Source organism: Ovis aries, chromosome 17, assembly GCF_016772045.2.
Source record: "Ovis aries strain OAR_USU_Benz2616 breed Rambouillet chromosome 17, ARS-UI_Ramb_v3.0, whole genome shotgun sequence".
Classification (NCBI taxonomy): domain Eukaryota; kingdom Metazoa; phylum Chordata; class Mammalia; order Artiodactyla; family Bovidae; genus Ovis; species Ovis aries.
Window position 1 is genome coordinate 57,583,677 of NC_056070.1, and position 21,093 is coordinate 57,604,769.

Here is a 21,093-nt window from a genome sequence, read left to right on the forward strand (position 1 = left end):
AGAAAGACGTCAAAAAGAAGGGCCTGTTTCTGTTTTCTTACATTCTGCTCCCTGACGTCAGCTCCGCCTCTGACTGGCCACACCCCAAGCTCAGCTTCACGCCCTGACTTGGCTCCACCCCAATTGCCCTCACCGTGGCTGAACCAAGACACCAGACTCTAGCATCCTAACGTTAGACCTGGTGGTGCCTCGGATTCAAATGCTGATCCCAAGAGGAGGAAAATCATCTGGTGATTTTGGGCATCAGGAACATCTTCTTAGAGGAGCTAGCACTTAGGATTCCCTGTTACTCTCCAGTCTCACCCTGTGTTTCTCCCCGGCTCCATGCCAGGACAGAGAGACTTGGACTCATCCTAGCCTTCGTGGAAAAATGAAATTAAAATCGCACCATCCCCGGTCCTCAGAGTCACTTCAGTCACATCTTAGGAAGAGGGATTTCTGATCCGCAGGATGAGAGAGGGCTGGAAAAGAAGGAATTCCCATCTGCCACTCATACTCTTGATTCCCACACTGCTGGCTAGTGGGTGGAACACGAGCCCCTTTGCCATTCCCCAGAGCTGCCAAATCCTGCAAAAATAGATCCTGCCAAACTCACTGGCCCTACAGAATGGGACTTAGCCAGCCCCCAGTCCAGAACTGGAAAGGGAGTGTTCTTGGCCGCAAGAGTCTGTGTTCAGAATATTGCCATTTGCTTGTACATGGAGGCTTCGGGCTGCAGCTCATTCTGTTGGAGAGTGACTGACCCAAATCAGGCAAGATGGTACAGCAGAGGAATGCAGGCTTGCCCTCAAAATTTTCAAGCACCAAAGTTACATAATCACTTCCAATTTTCATTTTGACACTGTGAGGCAGTGGAGATTAGATACAACTCCTGCTGAAGGTGACAAAAATTGAAAATGAAAATTAACTCTGACCTGGCAACCTTCAGTACTTTTTTTGGGCCCAGCCCTGCTGCTGCTTGGTATCTCTGTGTGAAGAAAGCAACCTGGCAACAGCAGGGAACCCCGGAAGTTAGTGCACCTCTGTGCCCACTAGTTCTTAGCTGTATATCAGAAACCTCCAAACTGCCTTCTGTTTGCAGCAAGTGGTTGTGGCTAGGGAGGAAGGTGAGCTGATGGTCCAAAAAGGCTTTCCCTTTAGAGGCCTCTTCTCTGCTACTAAAGTTTGAGGGTCTCTACTTTTTTGGGGAGATTCCCTCTTGAAGCTCCCTAACCAAGGGATGTAAATAGCAATGATGAGGAAGGCTCAGCTCAGTGATAGGGAACAGACTCGCAGGGAAACTGCACCTTGCTTTGTGGTTCTCTGAGGATAGTCACAGCCCCATCCATCTGTCCTGGAACTGAAATTGGCACATAGTAGGCCTCCAGGCATGTTTGTTGAATGACTGAATGACTGTTTTGAATGTTTGGTTAATAATATAGTCACAACCCCATGCAGTGACCGCTTTCTGTCTATCAGGCCCTGTGTGAAGCCCTTGACATGCATGACCTTGTCTAATCCTCCAAACAACTTATGAGGTCAATAGTGTTATTATGCCCACTTTCCAGATGAAAAGACCAGAGCTCCAGTGGTTTAAGCACTTTGATTAGTCACCTGCTTTGGAAGAAGCGGGGCTAGAATCAAAGGCGCATTGCTTTTCCTTCCAGCGGTCATCCTTCTGGAGCTGGGTCAGTCACCATCACCTTGGCCTTGAACCCTTCTGTCTCTTCCTCACAGGTTTTCCACCAAGTACTGGATGTCTCAGACGTGCACGGTCTGTGGGAAAGGAATGCTTTTTGGCCTCAAGTGTAAAAACTGCAAGTAAGTGGCTGTTCCCACAAGCGCCTTTTCATAGTGCCTGGTGTCAGGCCGGAGCCAGCTTGGGCTCTGAAATGGTTTAGGGGGGTTCGTTCCTTGGCTCTCAGGGGAGCTGCTTGCTCTGTGTTTTGGAAATATGCCCTAAAAGAACACCTGCACTTGGGGACAGGGTCAGGAGAGTGCTTGTGAGTAAGAACTGGAGCTGATGGTCTATGCTGGAAACGCAGAGTGCTGTCTGCAGAGTACAGCGAGAACCTGCATTTCCACAGGCTCTGAAATCAGGGGTTGGCAAACTGTTTCTCTGGTTGACCAGAGAGTAAATATTTTAGGCCTTGCAGCCCACAGGGTCCCTCAGCTCTGCTGTGTTGTTCAAAAGCAGCCATAGACAATATATAAACAAATAAGCACAACAGATTTATCTATTCCAATAAAGCTCTTTGTACAAAGACAGGCCATGGCTGGTTTTGGCCCCTCAGCCATGGTTTGCCAATCCCTGAGTTCAACTTTGTAAAGCACTTTTGCCCTTAATTTTTTTCTCCTCATGGTGTCTCTCCGAGTAGGAGTGGTTCTGATTCTTCCCATTTTACAAATGTGAAAGCTGAGTTAAAGCTAGGATAAGCCTGAGGTCACACAGCTAAGAAGTGGCAGTCAAGACTTGAACCCCCAGACTCTTGTTCTTTCTGTGGCATGCTGGTCTCGAGTTCCGGCAAGAAGACCAGACCATACAAGCCCCCACCTCCACCGGCTTCCATGTACCCACCCCAGGTCGCATCTGGCAACGGGATACAAGAGGGACTGTCAGTCAGACTGAGATAGGTTTTTACATCTTGGTCCCGCCACTGTTTAGCTCAGTGACCGTGGGTGAGTTGCCTCACATTTCTGTTGCTAGGATTTTCATCTGCACCAAAGAAATGATCATCACACCTGCCTGATGTGGCAGTGAGCGTTGAGTAAATCAACACCAAAGGACATAGCCCAATGCCAGGCTTTCTGTCAAAGGTCACAAACGCCTTTCTGTTTGGTCTTCTTCTTCCCTCCTGTATACTTGTACTAAATACCTGCTCTGGTCTGTAAAATATTAACGTTCAACTGTATCAAGGGTTACAAATGAGTATGCATCTGATCGCTTTATAGGGGCCACTAAGTTGAAAAGTAGGACCCTTTCTTTCTCCTCCAGCCTCCCTCTTTCTTGTCCAGCCCAGGTTGGGAACTGATTCAGGTTGCATCAGGCCTCCCCACATCGCTGCCCCGTGAAGGAGTTCTTATTCTCCCTGCAGCCTGGATGTCTCAGTGATAAGGCAAGGCTGAGCCCCGTTCCCTCCTGGAGTTGTGGAAGGGATTAATTAGTTCCAGCCTCTAAGGGACGTTAAACTCCATGGCACGTGGGGACAGGGTGGGGGCAGTAGCTACCAGGTGTTAGTGTCTGGAGGCCCACGTCCCCACCTTGGTCGCAGGTGAGTCCCCAGGATGGCGGCCTCTGCTCTTTCTGACCCAGAGATGCACGAAGCCAGGCCTTTGGGTCCAGGTGGAACTTCGGTCTGCTTTCCCTGGTGCACCAGTTGCTTCGGGGTCCGTCTCATCTGTGTGTAGTCACACCACGTTCTGAGGGGGAGATGGCAGCTTTCACATCCTCACACCTGCCGAGCGGCGGCTTTGAAGTCAGGTAATTAGGTGACAGGGACGCAGCCAGGAGTCCGCAAGGCTGAACGCTTCCTAAGCCGTTTTAATTTTCAGCGCTAGAGGCAGAAGTCTGAGGTAGCCTTCACTCATGCTCTCTCTGTTCTGGAAGTAATGAGCAGAGGCTCATACCCTGTGGAAGGTTGGGGGAGGGATGGGGACCTGAGAGAGAGAGGTGGGTGCCTGCCAGAGGCTCTAAAGCAGGCAGAACCAAGCTGGAGTACCAGCTGCACTGCCGAACTCCCCGTGTGACCTTGGGAAGGGACTCTCATCGCGGGCTGTCTCCTCACCTGCAAAGTGGGCGGTTAGTACCCCTTCCCCACCCCTACCCCCGCCACAGGGCTGTTGGAAGGAGTCTGTGAAAGGTTCTCGCCCCAGATGACAAACATTTTATCAAACATTCCTCCCCATCCTTACCTTTTACAGAAATGCCTCCTGGAATTGTAAGAGGCAGGATTCAGACCAAGCCCTGGTTGGAAGGAACACTTGATCTAACCAATTTGCTCAGCCCTTGGGACTTCCCTGGTGGCTCAGGCAGTAAAGCGTCTGCTTACAGTGCAGGAGCCTGGGTCCAGTCCCTGGGTCGAGAAGATCTCCTGGAGGAGGAAATGGCAACCCACTCCAGCATTCTTGCCTGGAGAATCCCTATAGACAGAGGAGCCTGGTAGGCTACAGTCCATGGGGTCAAAAAGAGTCGGACACGATTAAGCGACTTCACTTTCACTTTCTTTTACTTTAGAACAACCACCCAAAAGGTGAAAGCAGAAATCTGTAGCAGCCGCAGACCTTCAGGATGCCTCAGGAACTTTGATGCTGTACTCACCTGATGTCAGCAGACTTTAGTGCTCTCTCTGGTGTGTAATTGTTGCTGTTGCTGTTTAGTTGCTGAGTCATGTCTGACTCTTCTGCGACACTGTGGACTGTAGCCCACCAGGCTCCCCTGTCCCTGGGATTTTTCAGGCAAGAGTACTGGAATGGGTTGCCGTTAGGAACTTGCATGACTGATATCATCTGTTGAAGTTTGATTTTACTCTTCATCAATGAAATTCTGCAGTTTTTTGCATTCATTGTGAGGAGGATGGATGGCTGTTTATGTGATTTAAAAGATGGGCAAAATTTTAGTTGAAAAGATTTGGATGAAGGACAGAAAAGGGAAACAGACCCCATTGTCAAAGAGGTTAGGGGAAGACACACCTATAAAGAAATGAACTTGGGTGAAGCTGAAGTTCGGGCATACAAGCAGTAGCCAGTGAAATCCCGGAGAGCAATGCTGAGAATGGGGAGGGAGCTGGTTAGAAAAATGGGCAGAACTGTTTGTTCACGTACTCTACCAGTGTTTATTGAGCATGTACTGTGTGCCAGGAACTGTTTTACTGTTAGTTGCTCAGTCGTGTCTGCCTCTTTGTGACCCCATGGATTGTAGCTCGCTAGACTTCTCTGTCCATGGAATTCACCAGGCAAGAATACTGGAGTGGGTTGCCATTTCCTTCTTTAGAGGATCTTCCCCACCCAGGGATCAAACCTGTGTTTCCTGCATTGCAGGGAAGATTCTTAGCCGTCAGAGCTGATTTTTAAAATGGGCAGAACTATTTGTTCATTTACTTGACTGATGTTTACTGAGCATGTACTATGTGCCAGAAACTGTTCCCGGAACAGGGGAAACAACAGTCAATGAAACAGACAGAATCCCTGCTCTCACAGAGTTTACATGCTAGTGGGGGTGGAGACAGGGAGGCCAGACAGTAAATGAAGTAGTGAAATAGGTCATCTGTTCAGATGATGCTGAAGTGCTAAGGAGAAGAACAAAGCAGAGCAGGGAGGCAGGAAGGACCAGGGAAGGGGCTGCAGTTTTAATTGGAGTGCTCAGGGAAGGTCTTAAACCTGACTGGGAACCTTGGGGGGAAAAGTGGTGTGTGATGCGGGTCATTTCCTATTACCCTAAAGCAATATCCAGAGGCTTGGGTTTGAATCTGTCCCAAAGGTAGTGATTCTCCACCCCCAACCGCCATCCCATCCCTGCCTTTTTAAAAAAAGAAAACCCAGAACAGGGCTTACCTGGTGCCTCAGACAGTAAAGAATCCTGCCTACAGTGCAGGAGACCCAGGTTTGATCCCTGGGTGAGGAAGATCCCTTGGAGAAGGGCATGGCAACCCACTCCAGTATTCTTGCCTGGAGAATTCCATGGACAGAGGAGCCTGGTGGGCTACAGTCCATGGGATCACAAAGGGTTGGACACAACTAACCTAACAGAAGCAGAAGATATTAAGAAGAGGTGCCAAGAATACACAGAAGAACTGTACAATAAAGATCTTCACGGCCAAGATAATCACAATGGTGTGATCACTCATCTAGAGCCAGACATCCTGGAATGTGAAGTCAAGTGGGCCTTAGAAAGCATCACTATGAACAAAGCTAGTGGAGGTGATGGAATTCCAGTGGAACTATTTCAAATCCTGAAAGATGATGCTGTGAAAGTGCTGCACTCAATATACCAGCAAATTTGGAAAACTCAGCAGTGGCCACAGGACTGGAAAAGGTCAGTTTTCATTCCAATCCCAAAGAAAGGTAATGCCTAAGAATGCTCAAACTACCGTGCAATTGCACTCATCTCACACACTAGTAAAGTAGGCTTCAGCAATATGTAAACCATGAACTTCCAGATGGTCTTAGAAAAGGTAGAGGAACCAGAGATCAAATTACCAACATCTGCTGGATTATGGAAAAAGCAAGAGAGTTCCAGAAAAGTATCTATTTCTGCTTTATTAACTATGCCAAAGCCTTTGACTGTGTGGATCACGATAAACTGTGGACAATTCTGAAAGAGATGGGAATACCAGACCACCTGACTCTTGAGAAACCTGTATGCAGGTCAGGAAGCAACAGTTAGAACTGGACATGGAACAACAGACTGGTTCCAAATAGGAAAAGGAGTACGTCAAGGCTGTATATTCTCACCCTGCCTATTTAACTTCTATGCAGAGTACATCATGAGAAACGCTGGACTGGAAGAAGCACAAGCTGGAATCAAGATTGCCAGGAGAAATATCAATAACCTCAGATATGCAGATGACACCACCCTCATGGCAGAAAGTGAAGAGGAGCTAAAAAGCCTCTTGATGAAAGTGAAAGAGGAGAGTGAAAAAGTTGGCTTAAAGCTCAACATTCAGAAAACGAAGATCATGGCATCTGGTCCCATCACTTCATGGCAAATAGATGGGGAAACAGTGAAAACAGTATCAGACTTTATCTTTCTGGGCTCCAAAATCACTGCAGATGGTGACTGCAGCCATGGAATTAAAAGACGCTTACTCCTTGGAAGAAAAGTTATGACCAACTTAGATAGCATATTGAAAAGCAGAGACATTACTTTGCCATCAAAGGTCCATCTAGTCAAGGCTATGGTTTTTCCAGTGGTCATGTATGGATGTGAGAGTTGGACTGTGAAGAAAGCTGAGTGCCGAAGAATTGGTGCTTTTGAACTGTGGTGTTGGAGAAGACTCTTGAGAGTCCCTTGGACTGCAAGGAGATCCAACCAGTCCATTCTAGAGGAGATCAGCCCTGGGTGTTCTTTGGAAGGACTGATGCTAAAGCTGAAATTCCAGTACTGTGATCACCTCATGCGAAGAGTTGACTCATTGGAAAAGACTCTGCTGCTGGGAGGGATTGGGGGCAGGAGGAAAAGAGTGCGACAGAGGATGAGATGGCTGGATGGCATCACCGACCTGATGGATGTGAGTTTTAGTGAACTCTGGGAGATGGTGATGGACAGGGAGGCCTGGCATGCTGCGATTCATGAGGTTGCAAAGAGTCGGACACGACTGAGTGACTGAACTGAACTGAGCAACTAAAAAATCTAGGACAATTCTGGTGGTGTTACTGCCAGAAACTCCATGGCTTAGACATATGCTACTCCAAATGTGGTCCCTGGGCTTGTAACCTGTAGCAGCAGCGGCACCTGAAAGCTGTTCAGAAACTCAGACTCTCAGGCCCCACCCCAGACCTGCTGCACCCAAATCTGCATTTTAAGATTGTCCCAGTGACTCTTGTGCACATTAATTTTGAGAAGCACTACTCTCATGAGCTCCAAATCCCCTTGCAGAGCTGATTTTACTTCTGTAGATAATGGATCTCAAACTGGAGTGTGAATCAGCATCCCCTGGAAGGTTGAATAGAACACAGCTCCCTGAACCTACCCCAGAGTCTCCAGTTCAGCGGGTCTGAGGTGGGTCTCCAGAATCCGAGTCTCTGACAAGTTCTCAGGTGATGCTGATGCTGCCAGTGCTGGACCTGGGACCACAGTCTGAGAACCATTGCTCTATATATGAAAGCACTGGTTTCCCAAGATCAAACCTTATTTTAGCATGAGTTGTTTTTTTTTTTAATGTTGGTCCGTCTTTGCTGATTACTTTTTAGTCTCTTCTGCTGTTACATCCCTTGGCCTCACTCTGTAGACATGAGTCTTGCTCGTCCTGGTCTCTCCAGTAAATTCATCCAGTAAATATTTGTGTGCTGAGTCAAAAAAGATACGCTATGATTAGGAACCCAGGCTGTAGGTCAGACACACACACACCTCTCTTTGAATCCTGACTCACCACTAACTGTGTAATCACTTCTAAGCTTTAGTTTCTTTCTACATACGTGCTAAGTCACTTCAGTCATGTTCGACTCTTTGTGACCCCATGGACAAGAATACTGGAGTGGGTTGCCATTTCCTTCTCCAGGGGATCTTCCCAACCCAGGGATCAAACCCAGGTCTCTTACATTTCCTGCACTGGAAGGTGTGTTCTTTACCACTAGCACCACCTGGGAAGCCCTTTTGCTATATAGGAAGAAAAAAATGACATCTATTTTACTAAATCTTTTTTTTTTTTAATTGACTAAATAAGGGAAAGTGCTTAGGCTGGTACCTGGCCTACTATAAGAACTTAATAAATGAAAGTTAATGCTGTTATTAAATTAGTTTGGGAGTACCCCTCCACCCAGGAAGCCGGAGTACTTCTGAATGTCTAACCCCTCTCCCCCCTGCTTTGGTTCGGTGCCCACTTCCTCCGGAATTATCATCAGCTGTCTTGTCAGCATTGTGAATAGAGAGATTAATGAACTAATAGGAAATTATGCTCAGAAAGCAATTTGCAGTTATCTAAAATGAGGCGTTTTCGTCTAATAGGTTCACGAGCACGGAGTGGAGTTTAGTTCTAAGTGGTCGGCTGTCAGTACAGACCATGTATTGTCTGATAACCATGGATTCAGCTGGCTGAAGTTTGCTTTTGCAGTTAAGATGCTGATGGATTTCCCTAGCTCAGTCGTGTCTTATCTGCACCCTTCCCCCTTCTCAGGGTCCTTCCAGAGAAGGACACTTCTGCAGGGCTGAGGTCAGGTTCCTTGGAAACCTCTCCACATCTCTCTGGGTTTCTTGTGGGAAAACCAGCAGTGGTGCTTTGAGTGGTTGTGTTCTAGAAAATAAGAGTTTGAACCAAGGTGACTGTGACCCAGACTCTTGGTGTAGGGCCTAGAAATCTGCATTTTCAGTCGACCTCCTAGATAATTCCTATTTGCACATAAGCATGAGTGTCCTGGGCTGAGCAAACAGCACAGACAAAGGCTTGGCTCAGAATTTAGTGTTAGTCGCTCTGTTGTGTTTGACTCTTTGAGATCCTGTGGACTGTAGCCCACCATACTCCTCTGTCCTTGGGATTCTCCAGGCAAGAATACTGAAGTAGGTTGTCATTTCCTTCTCCAGGGGATCTTCCCAATCCAGGAATCGAACCTGGTCTGAGCATATTTTGCAGGCAGAGTCCAGGGTAGAGAGGAGACTGGTTCTGCTTTGCAGCCACGGTACCAGCCCTAGGACTCCTGTTGTTGCTTCCTGAGGCTCCAGGCCTGTGGAGGGGAGGCACCCCTTACCATCCAGCCAGCTGCTCTTCTGGGAAAGCAGTCTTGGGCTCTGGAGCTCCCACCACCCTGGACCAGCTCGCCAGCTAGAACGAGGCCCGGTGCAGGGAAGAGAATGTGTTGTCTGGATTGCCGTGCCGTGCCTCTGGGTGGTGGTGGAGAGTCCTGCTGTGCTCTGAGTCACCTGCTCTTGGGGCCTGAGACAGGAACCGTACGGGTCTCAGAACACCTTGCAGATGTATAAAACTCATTTTCCTCTAGGACCACAGAGTACTTGCTCCTCTGCTTTGAAGATAGGATGATTAACTTAGTATCCGCTGAGTGCAGTACCAGTGACCTCGTTTAGGGATGCCGGTGCTACCAGTTCAAACCTGAGACCTTCCCTGGCGGGGCTTGCCCTTGGCTGATTGTAGCTTCTCCCCCAGGGGGCTCAGAGGCAGGCAGTCAGGGCATAACTGGTGCAGGTGTGCAAAAGGTCAGCTTCCTTGCCTGCAGGCAGACATACTCAAGGGTACAGTTCACACCCCAGAGACCCGCTGTGGGGTCAGGCTGAGACTAGAGTCACCTGCAACCATGTCCTTGCTTAGCTTCTCCCCCATCCTGCTGTGCTAAGGAACATCCTGTAGAACTCCCTCCATAAATCACTTGCCAGATTGCCCATCTCAGGATCTGTTTCTAGGGAGCTCGACTTAGGACAGGAAAGCAACAGCACGATCCAGACTCTGGAGCCAGAGAGAGCAGGTCCTGGTTCTGCTGCTTCCAAGCTGTGTGACTCTGGGAAAGTTTCTAAACCTCTCTGATATAAAGTGAGGCTACATTTGATGTGATGAGACATGTGAGTGCTCTAGTCACATTAATGATTTGATGATTCTTTCAAATCAGACTCTTTAAGATGTTCAGCAGTTATTTTATTACAAAAGTGGATTCTCTATTAATATGAAATATGAAAAGAAACAGACTCACCAGATCACCTCCGAGGATTTGAGCAATGTTGAAGTTCTGGAAAACTTAAACCATTTCCTACTTTTCTGTAGTCCTTGTTCCCCATTTTGCTTTGGGGATTTTCTGAACCAGCCAGTTTCCTGGGAGACTAGTTAAAGGCTTTGTACCAAGGTTTCTCAACCTTGGTACTCTTGACATTTTGAGCCAGATAATTCTTTGTGGTAGGGAGGCTGTCCTGTGCATTGAAGGATGTTTAACGCCATTACTTCCACACACACACCCCCGCTCCACCCTTCCCCTACTCCACCCTCAGCTATGACAATCAAAAATGTCTCCAGATATTGCCAAATGTCCCTTGTGGTGTGTAAGGGGCACAAAATTGCCCTTGGGGGAGAACCACTGTTTTATATCGTAAATCCCTCATCCCCAACCAGTGGGGCTGTATATCCATTATTCAGCTTTTAAGTGTCAGCAGTAGAGTGCCATTACTAAAGTATTCAATAGAATGATCAAACCGCTCGGGTTGCCTGGGACTTCCCTGGGTCAAGCACTGAAAGTCCCAGGTCCCAGGTGGCCCAGGTTGGGGGAGGCAGGTCTGTGCCGGTAGAAACATTTTACATGCTCCAGTTAAGGTCACTACCCGCTTCCGTAGGCGTGAGAGCCATAATCACTTCCCTGGAAAGGTAGAAAGTGATGTTTAGAAACAGCACACTATTTCCAGTTCATTCCAGTGTGTTTTAATGCATTTTCCATAGTTCCCCCTCCTCCTGCCCTCAGTAGCCTGGTTAGACATGCTTGCACTGAATTCTTTTCACGTAAGCAGTCCCTTTGCCATTTTACAGGTACTTCTTTATCTGGTTTTGCTCTGTTATTGGGTCTTTTCACTTGGATTTCATATGCTCTTTGGTGCCCTCCTTGCCCTGCGTGTCCTCCTCTCCAGTGTCCTTGCCTCAAAGTCCAATGTTTTATCTCAAGTTTTCCTGTGTTTGCAAAATGACTTCAGCCACAGGTGACAAGGAGATAAAAGCAAGAAGTAAGCCATGGTTGGTTTGAGCCACTGGGCGCTCTAATTTTTCCTGCTCTTGCAAAACTAGGGAAATGATGAGCTGGTATTGCAGCTGCTGCGAAGTTCCTGGAAGCTTCAGGAATTTGTACAACGGGCAGGATATTGGCAGGATATAATTATGAGCATGCATTTCAGAGATCACCAGCTTGAAGCCTAAACTTATTTTTTTCCATTAATAGAAACACTTCAGTTTTTGCAATAATCATCATGAGAATTATTGGTCCCTTATATGAGTTTTTACCTATTATATGTGCTAAGTTGCTTCAGTCATCTCCAACTCTTAGCCTACCAGGCTACTGTGTCCATAGGATTCTTCAGGCAAGAATACTGCTGTGGGTTACCATGCCCTCCTCCAGGGGATCTTCCTGCCCCAGGTATTGAATCCGAGTCTCTTATGTATCCTTTATTGGCAGGAAGGTTCTTTACCAGTAACACCACCTGGGAAGCCCCTTACCTATTATGCTGCTGCTAAGTCGCCTCAGTCGTGTCCAACTCTGTGCGACCCCATAGGCAGCAGCCCATCAGGCTCCCCCATCCCTGGGATTCTCCAGGCAAGAATACTGGAATGGGTTGCCATTTCCTTTTCTAATGCATGAAAGTGAAAAGGGAAAGTGAAGTCGCTCAGTCGTGTCCGACTCTTCGTGACCCTATGGACTGCAGCCCACCAGGCTCCTCCATCCATGGGATTTTGCAGGCAAGAGGACTGGAGTGGGTTGCCATTGCCTTCTCCGGTTACCTATTATAGTTCAGTCCAATTACAGTTGTATGTGAGGGTGGATTATAATTCTCCTGGAGCTTGGGGTGGGGATTGGATACAAGGATGATGGTGATGGTCATGGTATCATGTATCGAGGGCTTGCTGAGTGCCAGACATTCTGCTAAGTACTTTACATGCATGAACTCATTTAATTCTTACAACAACCAGGGAAGGTAGGGTATATTTATTATCCCCGTTTCTAAGAAAACAGAGCCCTTCAGGGATAACTCGTTGGCCCAAAAGTATCACTGTGGGTGAATCCATTCCTCAAACCCACTGATCCCTCTGATTCAAGATCCCAGAGCCTTAACCACTTTATGTGGGCAAAAAACCAGCCACACAGCTGCCAGTCCCTACACTGCTTCTCTTTGAACCAGACAAGCAGAAGATGAGACTCTGATCTCAACCTGCAGCTGGACCAGAGCCATCAGTCTTTTCCTCCCCCACCTGCTGCCTTCTCCCATCATCCCTTCTTGAATCGAAAGATGATGAATGGGTCTCTGTGATGAACCCCACCCCACCCCACCCAGGTGCTGGGAACCCAGAAGACTCTGTGGTCACGGTCTCCTCTCTCAGGGAAGTGGGGTGTGAGGTTGAGGGAGGCGTCTCCAACAGGTAATAATTCTATAGCTTTCTTATGGAGACCTCTTATGGAAAGACCGGTGCTGGGGTTTTCCCGGTTATCGTCCATTATGTTGCTGGAGCATTCATTCTGATTTCTGTGTTAATACTCCCCATCTCCCTTGCTTATTTCAGCTGTTGCCTTTCTCTTTCTAACTCAGTTGAAGGCCAAAGAGCTCAACCCCACTGGGCGGTCAGCAGTGAGTTAAGGAGGGTGTGTTCTTTGAGGTCCTTCACCGAGACCATAAGGAGATGTTTCTAGAAGTATCAGCTCAAATGACAGACCCCAGGGGAACCAAAATTAGACAAAACTGCTCAGTTGGGGTATTCATACAAGCCCACTGCAAAGAGGGTACTGATTTGGTTTAGTGATTTTGCAAGAAGCCTTCAGAAGCACCTAATGCAGTGATGTTGGGGGGGCAAGCAGAGGCAGGAGATTGAGGAGGGATAACCCGAGAGGGGCACTGGCTGCCCTGTAAGTGTGAGTATCTGCTTCCCAGGGTGGGGCAGGGGTGGGGGAAGTCTTTCCAAAATGCTTATCCAGGCATCACCTCCCTGTTTAACACCCTCCGCCTCCCTGTTTAATACTCTCCTTGGTTCCACTCAGTTCTTAGAATAAAATCCAGGTTCCTGAGCAGACCTGTGCCATCCTTATTTACCTCTCCTTCCTCCCCTCTCACCACGTCCTTCCTTTTGCGCAGAGCTCCAGCTTCCCCATGCCACCAACCCTGCAGCAGCACCCGTGCCCACTCACTGATGCTTCTTTGCACCCTAGTGCTTCAGCCTAGGTCTTTCTTGTGCACCTCTGCTAGCTCCCTGGGCTCAGCTCAGTTATCACTTCCTCCAGCAAGCCCTCCCTGACTCCCCTCAGTTCCAAAGTGCCATATCCTGCCCTTTCAGATCATCCCATGTACATATGATGTTGTGTTTGTCTGTTTACCGCTCTGTCCCTCTAACCAGACTTTGCTCAAGGGCAGGGCTGTGTCTGCTTTGTTCACTGTTCATACAAACAGGGTGAGCACAATGCCTGGCACAGTAAGTGCTCAGGAAATACTAGATGGTGGAATCGATCTCAAAAGGAGCCTCTGGATGGATCCCAAGGCCCTGGGATCCTGGTTCCCATCCAAATGGGGTCATTTCTAGGAGGTGACTTGACTTTGAGGCAATGAAATGAGTGAAATGGCATTCATGTTTGAAAGGACAAGAGATGGGTTTCCATACTCATCTAGATAGTAAACTCCTTGCTAGATGATTCTAAGAAAGGTGGTTAAAGAAGAATTCTCCCTCTATGTTATTATACACTGGCAGTGCCTCACACAGCACCTGGCACAGAGGGAGAAGATGATGTTGTTTTATGTGAGCATGAATGAATGGTTATCCTGATTCTGCTGTTTACCATCTGTGTGATTGGGCTGCTTCCTGAGCCTAGGTCTTTTTGACTCTAAAATGGGTGTAACAGTATCCATCGCTCACAGGATTGTTGTTCAGAATTGCCCAGGGTTATGTAGGAGCACCTGACTCCAACTGGGTGTTTGCTTAACATTTCTTCAACTGGATGTTGGGGACCAGGTATTTAAAAACATCCCATTTGCACTCTGTAAGGAAAGGCAGATGCAAAGTGAGCTGGTGTGGGATGAAAGAAAGGATCAGGGATTTAGGCTGCCCGGAGCAAACTTTTCATAAATTGGTTTGACTCCGCTGGCAAACCACTTGAAATGAACATATTAATCTTCACCAGCAAGGATCATAATAGTGCCTCATCCAGGAAGGCTGCCTTTCTGATCCCAGCCCCACACCACTCTCCAGGCTTGTATCTGCTCTTAGGGGGTGCTGGGGGCCAGGACACATCCATTAAGGAAAGGGCAGAGCTGCTCATAAAACTGTTTGCCTCATGTAGTTCCTGGGCAGGATCCACAGAATTCCAGTTTGCTTGTGGTCAGGTCCCCATCTCCCATCCCCACGTTGGGGAGGAAGGAGGGCGGAAAGAAGGGAATGCAGGAGGGGTGTGTTTGCACTTCACAAACTGCAAGGGATACAATTTATAAGAAATAGAAATAATTTTCTAAAAATTGATGGAGACTTGGGACTTCCCTGATGATCCAGTGGTTAAGATTTCACCTTCCAATGCAGGGGCCACAGTTTCAATCCCTGGTCAGAGAGTTAAGATCCCTCATGCCTCACAGCCAGAAAACCGAAACATGAAACAGAAACAATACTATAACATGTTCAATAAAGACTTTAAAGAGTAGTCCACATCAAAAAAAATTCAGAAAATTTGATGGAGACGATTCATGTTCCCAGCGCCAGGAGCAATCTGGGGGCATTCCCTTCTGCTGAGCTGCCTTCCTGTTTCTTTCTCTTCTCCTCTCTCCCTCCATCTCTCCAGTGTCTGTTCAGCGTGTATCAGGCACCAGCCACAAACCAGGCACCGACAGCAGGGTAGGAAAGTTGCTGCAAGGAGGAGGAAGACCCAAATCCTGCCCCCAAGATAAATTCACATATTTAATTTTCAGACAGAGAGGATGTCTCATTCGGCCAGCAGCTAGCTCCTTTGGAGAATGAGATATCCCACGTAAGCAACTTTTCTTGATAACTGAAGCTTATCCTGTTAGCCTTTGAAGTTGGAAAAAATGAACTCTTTTCCATGAAAGTTTTATGTAAATCCTTTCCAAGTGTCCAGGCTGCCTGGGGCTCGTGTGACATTTCCTGTGTGCCCTCAAGAGTGCCTTAGCCCTGCCCGCAGAGACGTTGACCTATTTGCCATCCAGGTGGGCACCACTTGGACATTTTCTCATTGGATCCTCATGGCAGTTCTGCCTACGAGGAACCTGGAACTTAGCCAGGCAGGTGGATGCCTCCTTGGTCTGGGAAAGGTAAAACTATGACCCAGGCTCAGGTCAGCTGGATTCTGAAGCCAAGGCTTTTTACCTGGAAGCACATATGACCTTTACCTGGTGCCCTGAGTTGATCAGAGCTACCATCCTAACTTGCAGGGCTCCTCAGGGCCATGTCTGGTACGGAGATTTGTCCAGAGCGGTCAGCGGTGTCCTTCCCACCTCTCCATTTTCCTCCTTGTGGAACGGAGCACGTGGAGGACCCAATTCCTTAAGGACTGTGGGCTCAAGGGACACATGAAGGACAAGGAGCAGAAGGCTTGGTTTTGATGTGAGAGCTTTGGGGCAGACCATGTCAGTGTTCCAGGCCTCCTCTAATAAGCATGGTAACTTAGTTGGGCTCCCCTTTTTCTACAGACCCTGAGACAAAGATCTGGGACAAGTAGTTTCTTTGAGAGGTGAGCCCAGGCCACCCCAGTGGTGGGGGGGTGGGTGGTGTTGAGAAGTGAGAGAGGGACAGGAAGGGAAGGCAGCCTCTCCTGGGTCCTAGAAGAGCAGGTGACGGTCATGGGCACCTGGGGTCCAGTCCGTTGACAATACACCCCTGAGTTGTCCCACAAATTGTTAGTTTGGGGAACACTGTGCAAACTAACAATAAACACAACTCCCACAGTAAAAACAAGAGTACCTGCAACTTCAAGTGCTCATCCTAGGCACCTTACCTCTGTTGTATCATTCATCTCTACTGTCCTGTAAGACAGATGCTGTGATTGTCCCCACTTTACAGATGAGAAAACTGAGGCTCAGAACGGGTCAGCGACTTGCCCAGCTTGTCACAGTCTGGAGGTGGTGGTGTCAGGCTTTGAACTCAGATTTGTTCAGTATATTATCCTGATACCATTTCCTTTTACTTTTTTAATCTGTTTATTTTTGGGGGTGATATGGAGCAAGGAGGACCCTGCCTTCTGGAAAACTTAGGCATCCAGACATCTCTTATCTGGGAAGTAGAGTGTGTCTCTCTTCTGTGTGGTCCTTGAGCTCTGGCGTGCATTTGCTGAAAACCCACACTCCCAGCACTTCCCGGGTCAGAACCAGAGAGGGTATGCCTTGGGAATCTGACTCTGAAGTAGATGGTCTACCGATAAATTGCATGCTAGTGGCTCTTCTTTCTTAGGCAATGAAAAGGAAAAAATCTAATTTTGGTGGAATCGTGCATGTTTCCTGCTGTAAAAATGATTCTTCATAAATGAGGCATGTCTGGCCTCAGTCCCTGTACCCCCTCCCCTCCAGGGTCTGGGTGATTCCAGTGCCCAGCCCATCCTACTGTGTGGATCAGCAAGTCCTGAATGTGTGGGCTCTAGTTTTTCACATGAGAACCTCTGTGCAAGGTTTAACTGTCTGGGCATCAGAGAACGATCTCTTGGGGTTTCTGCAGGAGCAGGGGCCATGCTCCCGGCCCTGGCACTGCCCTCTGAAGCCATGGCTGGAAGGATGCATGTTCCATCTCCCACCCTGCAGCCAGAGGTGGAGGAGGGCTGCTCCCTTCCCGCAGAAGACGGAAAGGAAGATGCCAGGAGGAGACAGGAGATGGCTGAGGTCACAGGGGTCTTGCCTGCTTCGTCCTGATTTGGACACAGTCCAAAGGTAACATTGAGTTGCTTGCCCTTGCTTCATGGCGCTGCCCATGACAGGGAACGGGGTGCTTCACACCTGCCCATCAGCCTTCCAGCTGGGTTTGCTCAAGAAGACTCCTAGGTCAGGGGTGGCAGAAAGGAACAATCTCTTTCCGGAAGTTTCCAGAAGTTGAGCTATTTCAATCAGGGAAGAGTACAGAAACCTCTTGATCTATCGTTTGTCATCAGCAGTCTCCCCAGTTCAGGTGTATTCATCTGACCCAGTCATGGTTGTCTAAAGCCTCTAATTTCTTCCGGGTGTTTGTGGGATCAAATAGACTCTCCGTACTGGGGCTCTGCTGCCCTCTCCTTCCTCAAATCTTCCTTTCACTCTGGTTCTCTTCATTTCAGCTTCATCAGCCTTTAACTTCTGACCTTTGAACCCATCAGGCTTGATTTTGCCCCCTAACCTTTGTGCCTCTGGAGCCTTTCCCTTCCCACTCCTGTCAATTTCCATCTCGTTTCCCTGCTTTATTTTCCCACCATCTTCCCACACTGGCAACGATCTGATATTTATGTGTTTATTAACTGTCCCCATAAACATAGGGGCTTCATCTGCGTGACTGTTGTGTGTGTCTCCAGGACCTGTTTGTAGAATGAATCAAAGGCTAATTTCACACTCAGCAGGGTTTTCCATCAGGGCTTTGATGCAACACTAGTTATCTCCAGGGGAGCTGAGACCTTCCCGATGGGTCTGAGTCTGGGGGCCTTAGAAAAGAAAAAGAGAAAACCAAGTCATAGTACCCTTTGAAATCTGACAAAGGTATGGGGAAGAGCAAGGTGACATCTTGGATTTGTCTCAAAGGAAGACATTTTGCTTCCAAACTCTTAAACATAATACCAGTAAAACTTAATACCTGTTACTAATCTCATCCTAATTAGAAGTCTGGGTTGGCTGTCTCCTATAGAATGAGCCTTTAAGAAAAAAGTGAGGCTGCCTCAGGCACCACTGAGCCAGGGTTTCTGCCAGGACAAGTCAGTTAATCTCAGCTTTTCTATCTGTAAGATGGGAAGAATAATACCTATTTCATAAAAGTGCTTTAAAGATCTAATGACCTGGCATCTATAGAATGCTTGATACAATGGCTGGCAAATGAGTCTTCAGATAAGCAGGTGGTGATTGAATGATGATGACAAATATAGACTGGTAGATAACAGTGTCTTTCAAAGCATGAAGTCCAAGTGGACATTGTTGGTTAAACACTTGCTTCCCGCTCTTGGACTACCCAGGACTGACCTGTGAATGTGGGATGGCAGGAAAACTCTCTCCAGAGTTAATTTCCTGGGTTCCAAGGGTGTGCCTTTGCAGTAGCTGTCTTATCTCACCCCCACGTCTTGGTATCCATAGCACCCAGAGCTTTCTGAACCATTGGTGTGTCTCATCCACCCATCTACCCAGCCATATATTCACCCACCCATCTATCCATCCATCCACTGATCCATTTAAACATCCATCTATTCGTCCATCCATCCATCTGTTCATCTGCCTACCCACCCATCTATCCATCTACTTAACCATCCATCCATCCATCCATCCATCCATCCATCCCCTCACCCATCCATCCATCCATTCATCCCCTCACCCATCCATCCATCCATCCATCCATCCATCCCCTCACCCATCCATCCATCCATCCATCCATCCATCCACTCACCCATGCATCCATCCATCCATCCATCCCCTCACCCATCCATCCATCCATCCATCCATCCATCCATCCATCCACTCACCCATCCATCCATCCATCCATCCATCCATCCCCTCACCCATCCATCCATCCATTCATCCCCTCACCCATCCATCCATCCATCCATCCATCCATCCATCCCCTCACCCATCCATCCATCCATCCATCCATCCATCCACTCACCCATCCATCCATCCATCCATCCATCCCCTCACCCATCCATCCATCCATCCATCCATCCATCCATCCATCCATCCATCCATCCCCTCACCCATCCATCCATCCACTTGTTCATCTTGACATCCATACATCTATCCATCCTTCTCTCTTTTTCTCTCTCAGGTTAAAGTGCCACAACAAATGCACCAAAGAAGCCCCGCCCTGTCATCTCCTGATCATTCACCGAGGAGGTAAGTATTTAACACTTCCTGCCCTGGGGTAGTAGTGGGGGTTCCTGCAGGCCATCTGAGATAGCTGTCCATCCAGGTAAAGTTTGGAAAAGCCCTTGATCCTTACCCTTTGCCTGCCTCATTTCTTTCCCTCTGACCCCCTCCTCCTGGCATCTGCCTCCTTAATCCATCCCGGTGCCCATTCTCCCTGATCTTTGTCCTCACTCTGGTCTCCTTGATACTTTAGCCCCAGATTCATCTCCCCTCCCTAATTCTTTTCTCTCATTCTTGTCCTCTCTCCTAATTTTTCACTCTCCTCTCTTCCCCCCCCCCCAGCCCTATTCCTTTCCTTTCCCACTGAAAAAGAGCACTAGCTGAGTGTTTTTCCACGGTGTGCTCTTCAGACTCAGTCAATTGGCCCTGTAGAAATAGGCACAGAGAGGGGTCTTGATCAGACCTGTTGGTTTGGGTCATCCGTGTTCCGTCTCCTGGGGCCTTGGGAGTGCCTGAGCCAACCTGGTTGGGCAGGGAGGTAGCCAGACACTGCCTCTGGGAAGCCACTACCAGCCTTCCACCAGGCAAAAGCAAGACCAATTTAGTTGGAAGGAAAGACTAGAAGGAAAAATTTTTCCCTGCCTGCCAAGAATACAATAGGAGGCCTGGTAGTCCAACTTTCAAAATGTAGTTCCCCTGATTCTTGGGGCAGTTTTTCCATTATCGACACTGTACTTCATCTAGTGGGGAACTCTCTAAGCCTGTATTGTTCAATACAGTAGCTACCAGCCACATCTGACTGTTTACATTTAGGTGAATTACAATGAAATAAAAATAAAATTTTAATTAATCACACCAGCCACATTTCAAGGCCTCCGTGGCCACATGCAGCTACTGTACTGGACAGTGCAGATACAGAACACGTTCATCATTGCAGATATTGGCCATCGCCGGTCCAGACCATTACTCTTCCAGCTGTGGCCCATGGACCAGCAGTAACACGGGAATCACCTGGGAGCTTGTTAGAAATGCACAACTTTTGGCCCCACTCCAGACCTGTCGAATCAAAATCTGCATTTTAAACAGCATCTGCACGTGATTCGTCTGCACTTTAAAGTTAAGCACCGCTCTGGAGTAGAAGTTGCAAACTCAGATGCCTGCCAGGGTCAAGCAGGTACCCTGAATGACAGATGCTGGCCGGATGGGGCCATGCAAAGCGGAGAGAGAGCCCAGGCACCTCCTAGAGGGGATGGCCACTCCAGCAACGTGACTTGCATTGTACCATTTCTCATGTTTCTACAAGAGCCCAAATGGCTTCATATGCCATATACTTATTTTTAAAAGTTGTGCACGTGTGCTAATTCGCTTCAGTCGTGTCCAACTCTTCGTGACCCTATGGACTGTAGCCCTCCAGGCTCCTCTGTCCATGGGACTCTCCAGGCAAGGATACTGGAGTGGGTTGCCACGCCCTCCTCTAGGGGAATCTTCCCAACCCAGTGATTGAACCCGAGTCTCTTATGTCTCCTGCATAAGCAGACAGGTTCTTTACCACTAGCGCCACTGGGAAGCCCAAGTAAGCAACTTATTAAAATTGTGAAAATTCTTGCGGGCCCCCCTTCCCGCCACCCGCCTTCTGTAGGTTGGGTGGAGGCTTAGCGCCAACTTTGGGGAACACAACTTGTTAGTCCTTGTCCTCCTCCTCCACCTCTCCCAGCCCTCCTGGCCTTGGGTCAGCGTGGGCTCAGGGGAGCCTGCCCTGTTCT

The 21,093-nt window shown here is 48.2% G+C and overlaps 1 protein-coding gene across 2 annotated transcripts in view; it reads left to right on the forward strand.

Moving 5' to 3' along the window:
• Nucleotides 1–21,093, forward strand: part of KSR2 (kinase suppressor of ras 2) — a 462,287-nt gene that overhangs the window by 338,912 nt on the left and 102,282 nt on the right. For both annotated transcript variants that reach the window (XM_042234645.1, XM_060400779.1), the window contains exons 7-8: nucleotides 1,717–1,800; nucleotides 19,290–19,357. In XM_042234645.1, the coding sequence (XP_042090579.1) occupies nucleotides 1,717–1,800; nucleotides 19,290–19,357 (152 nt within the window). The remainder of the gene's footprint in view (nucleotides 1–1,716; nucleotides 1,801–19,289; nucleotides 19,358–21,093) is intronic.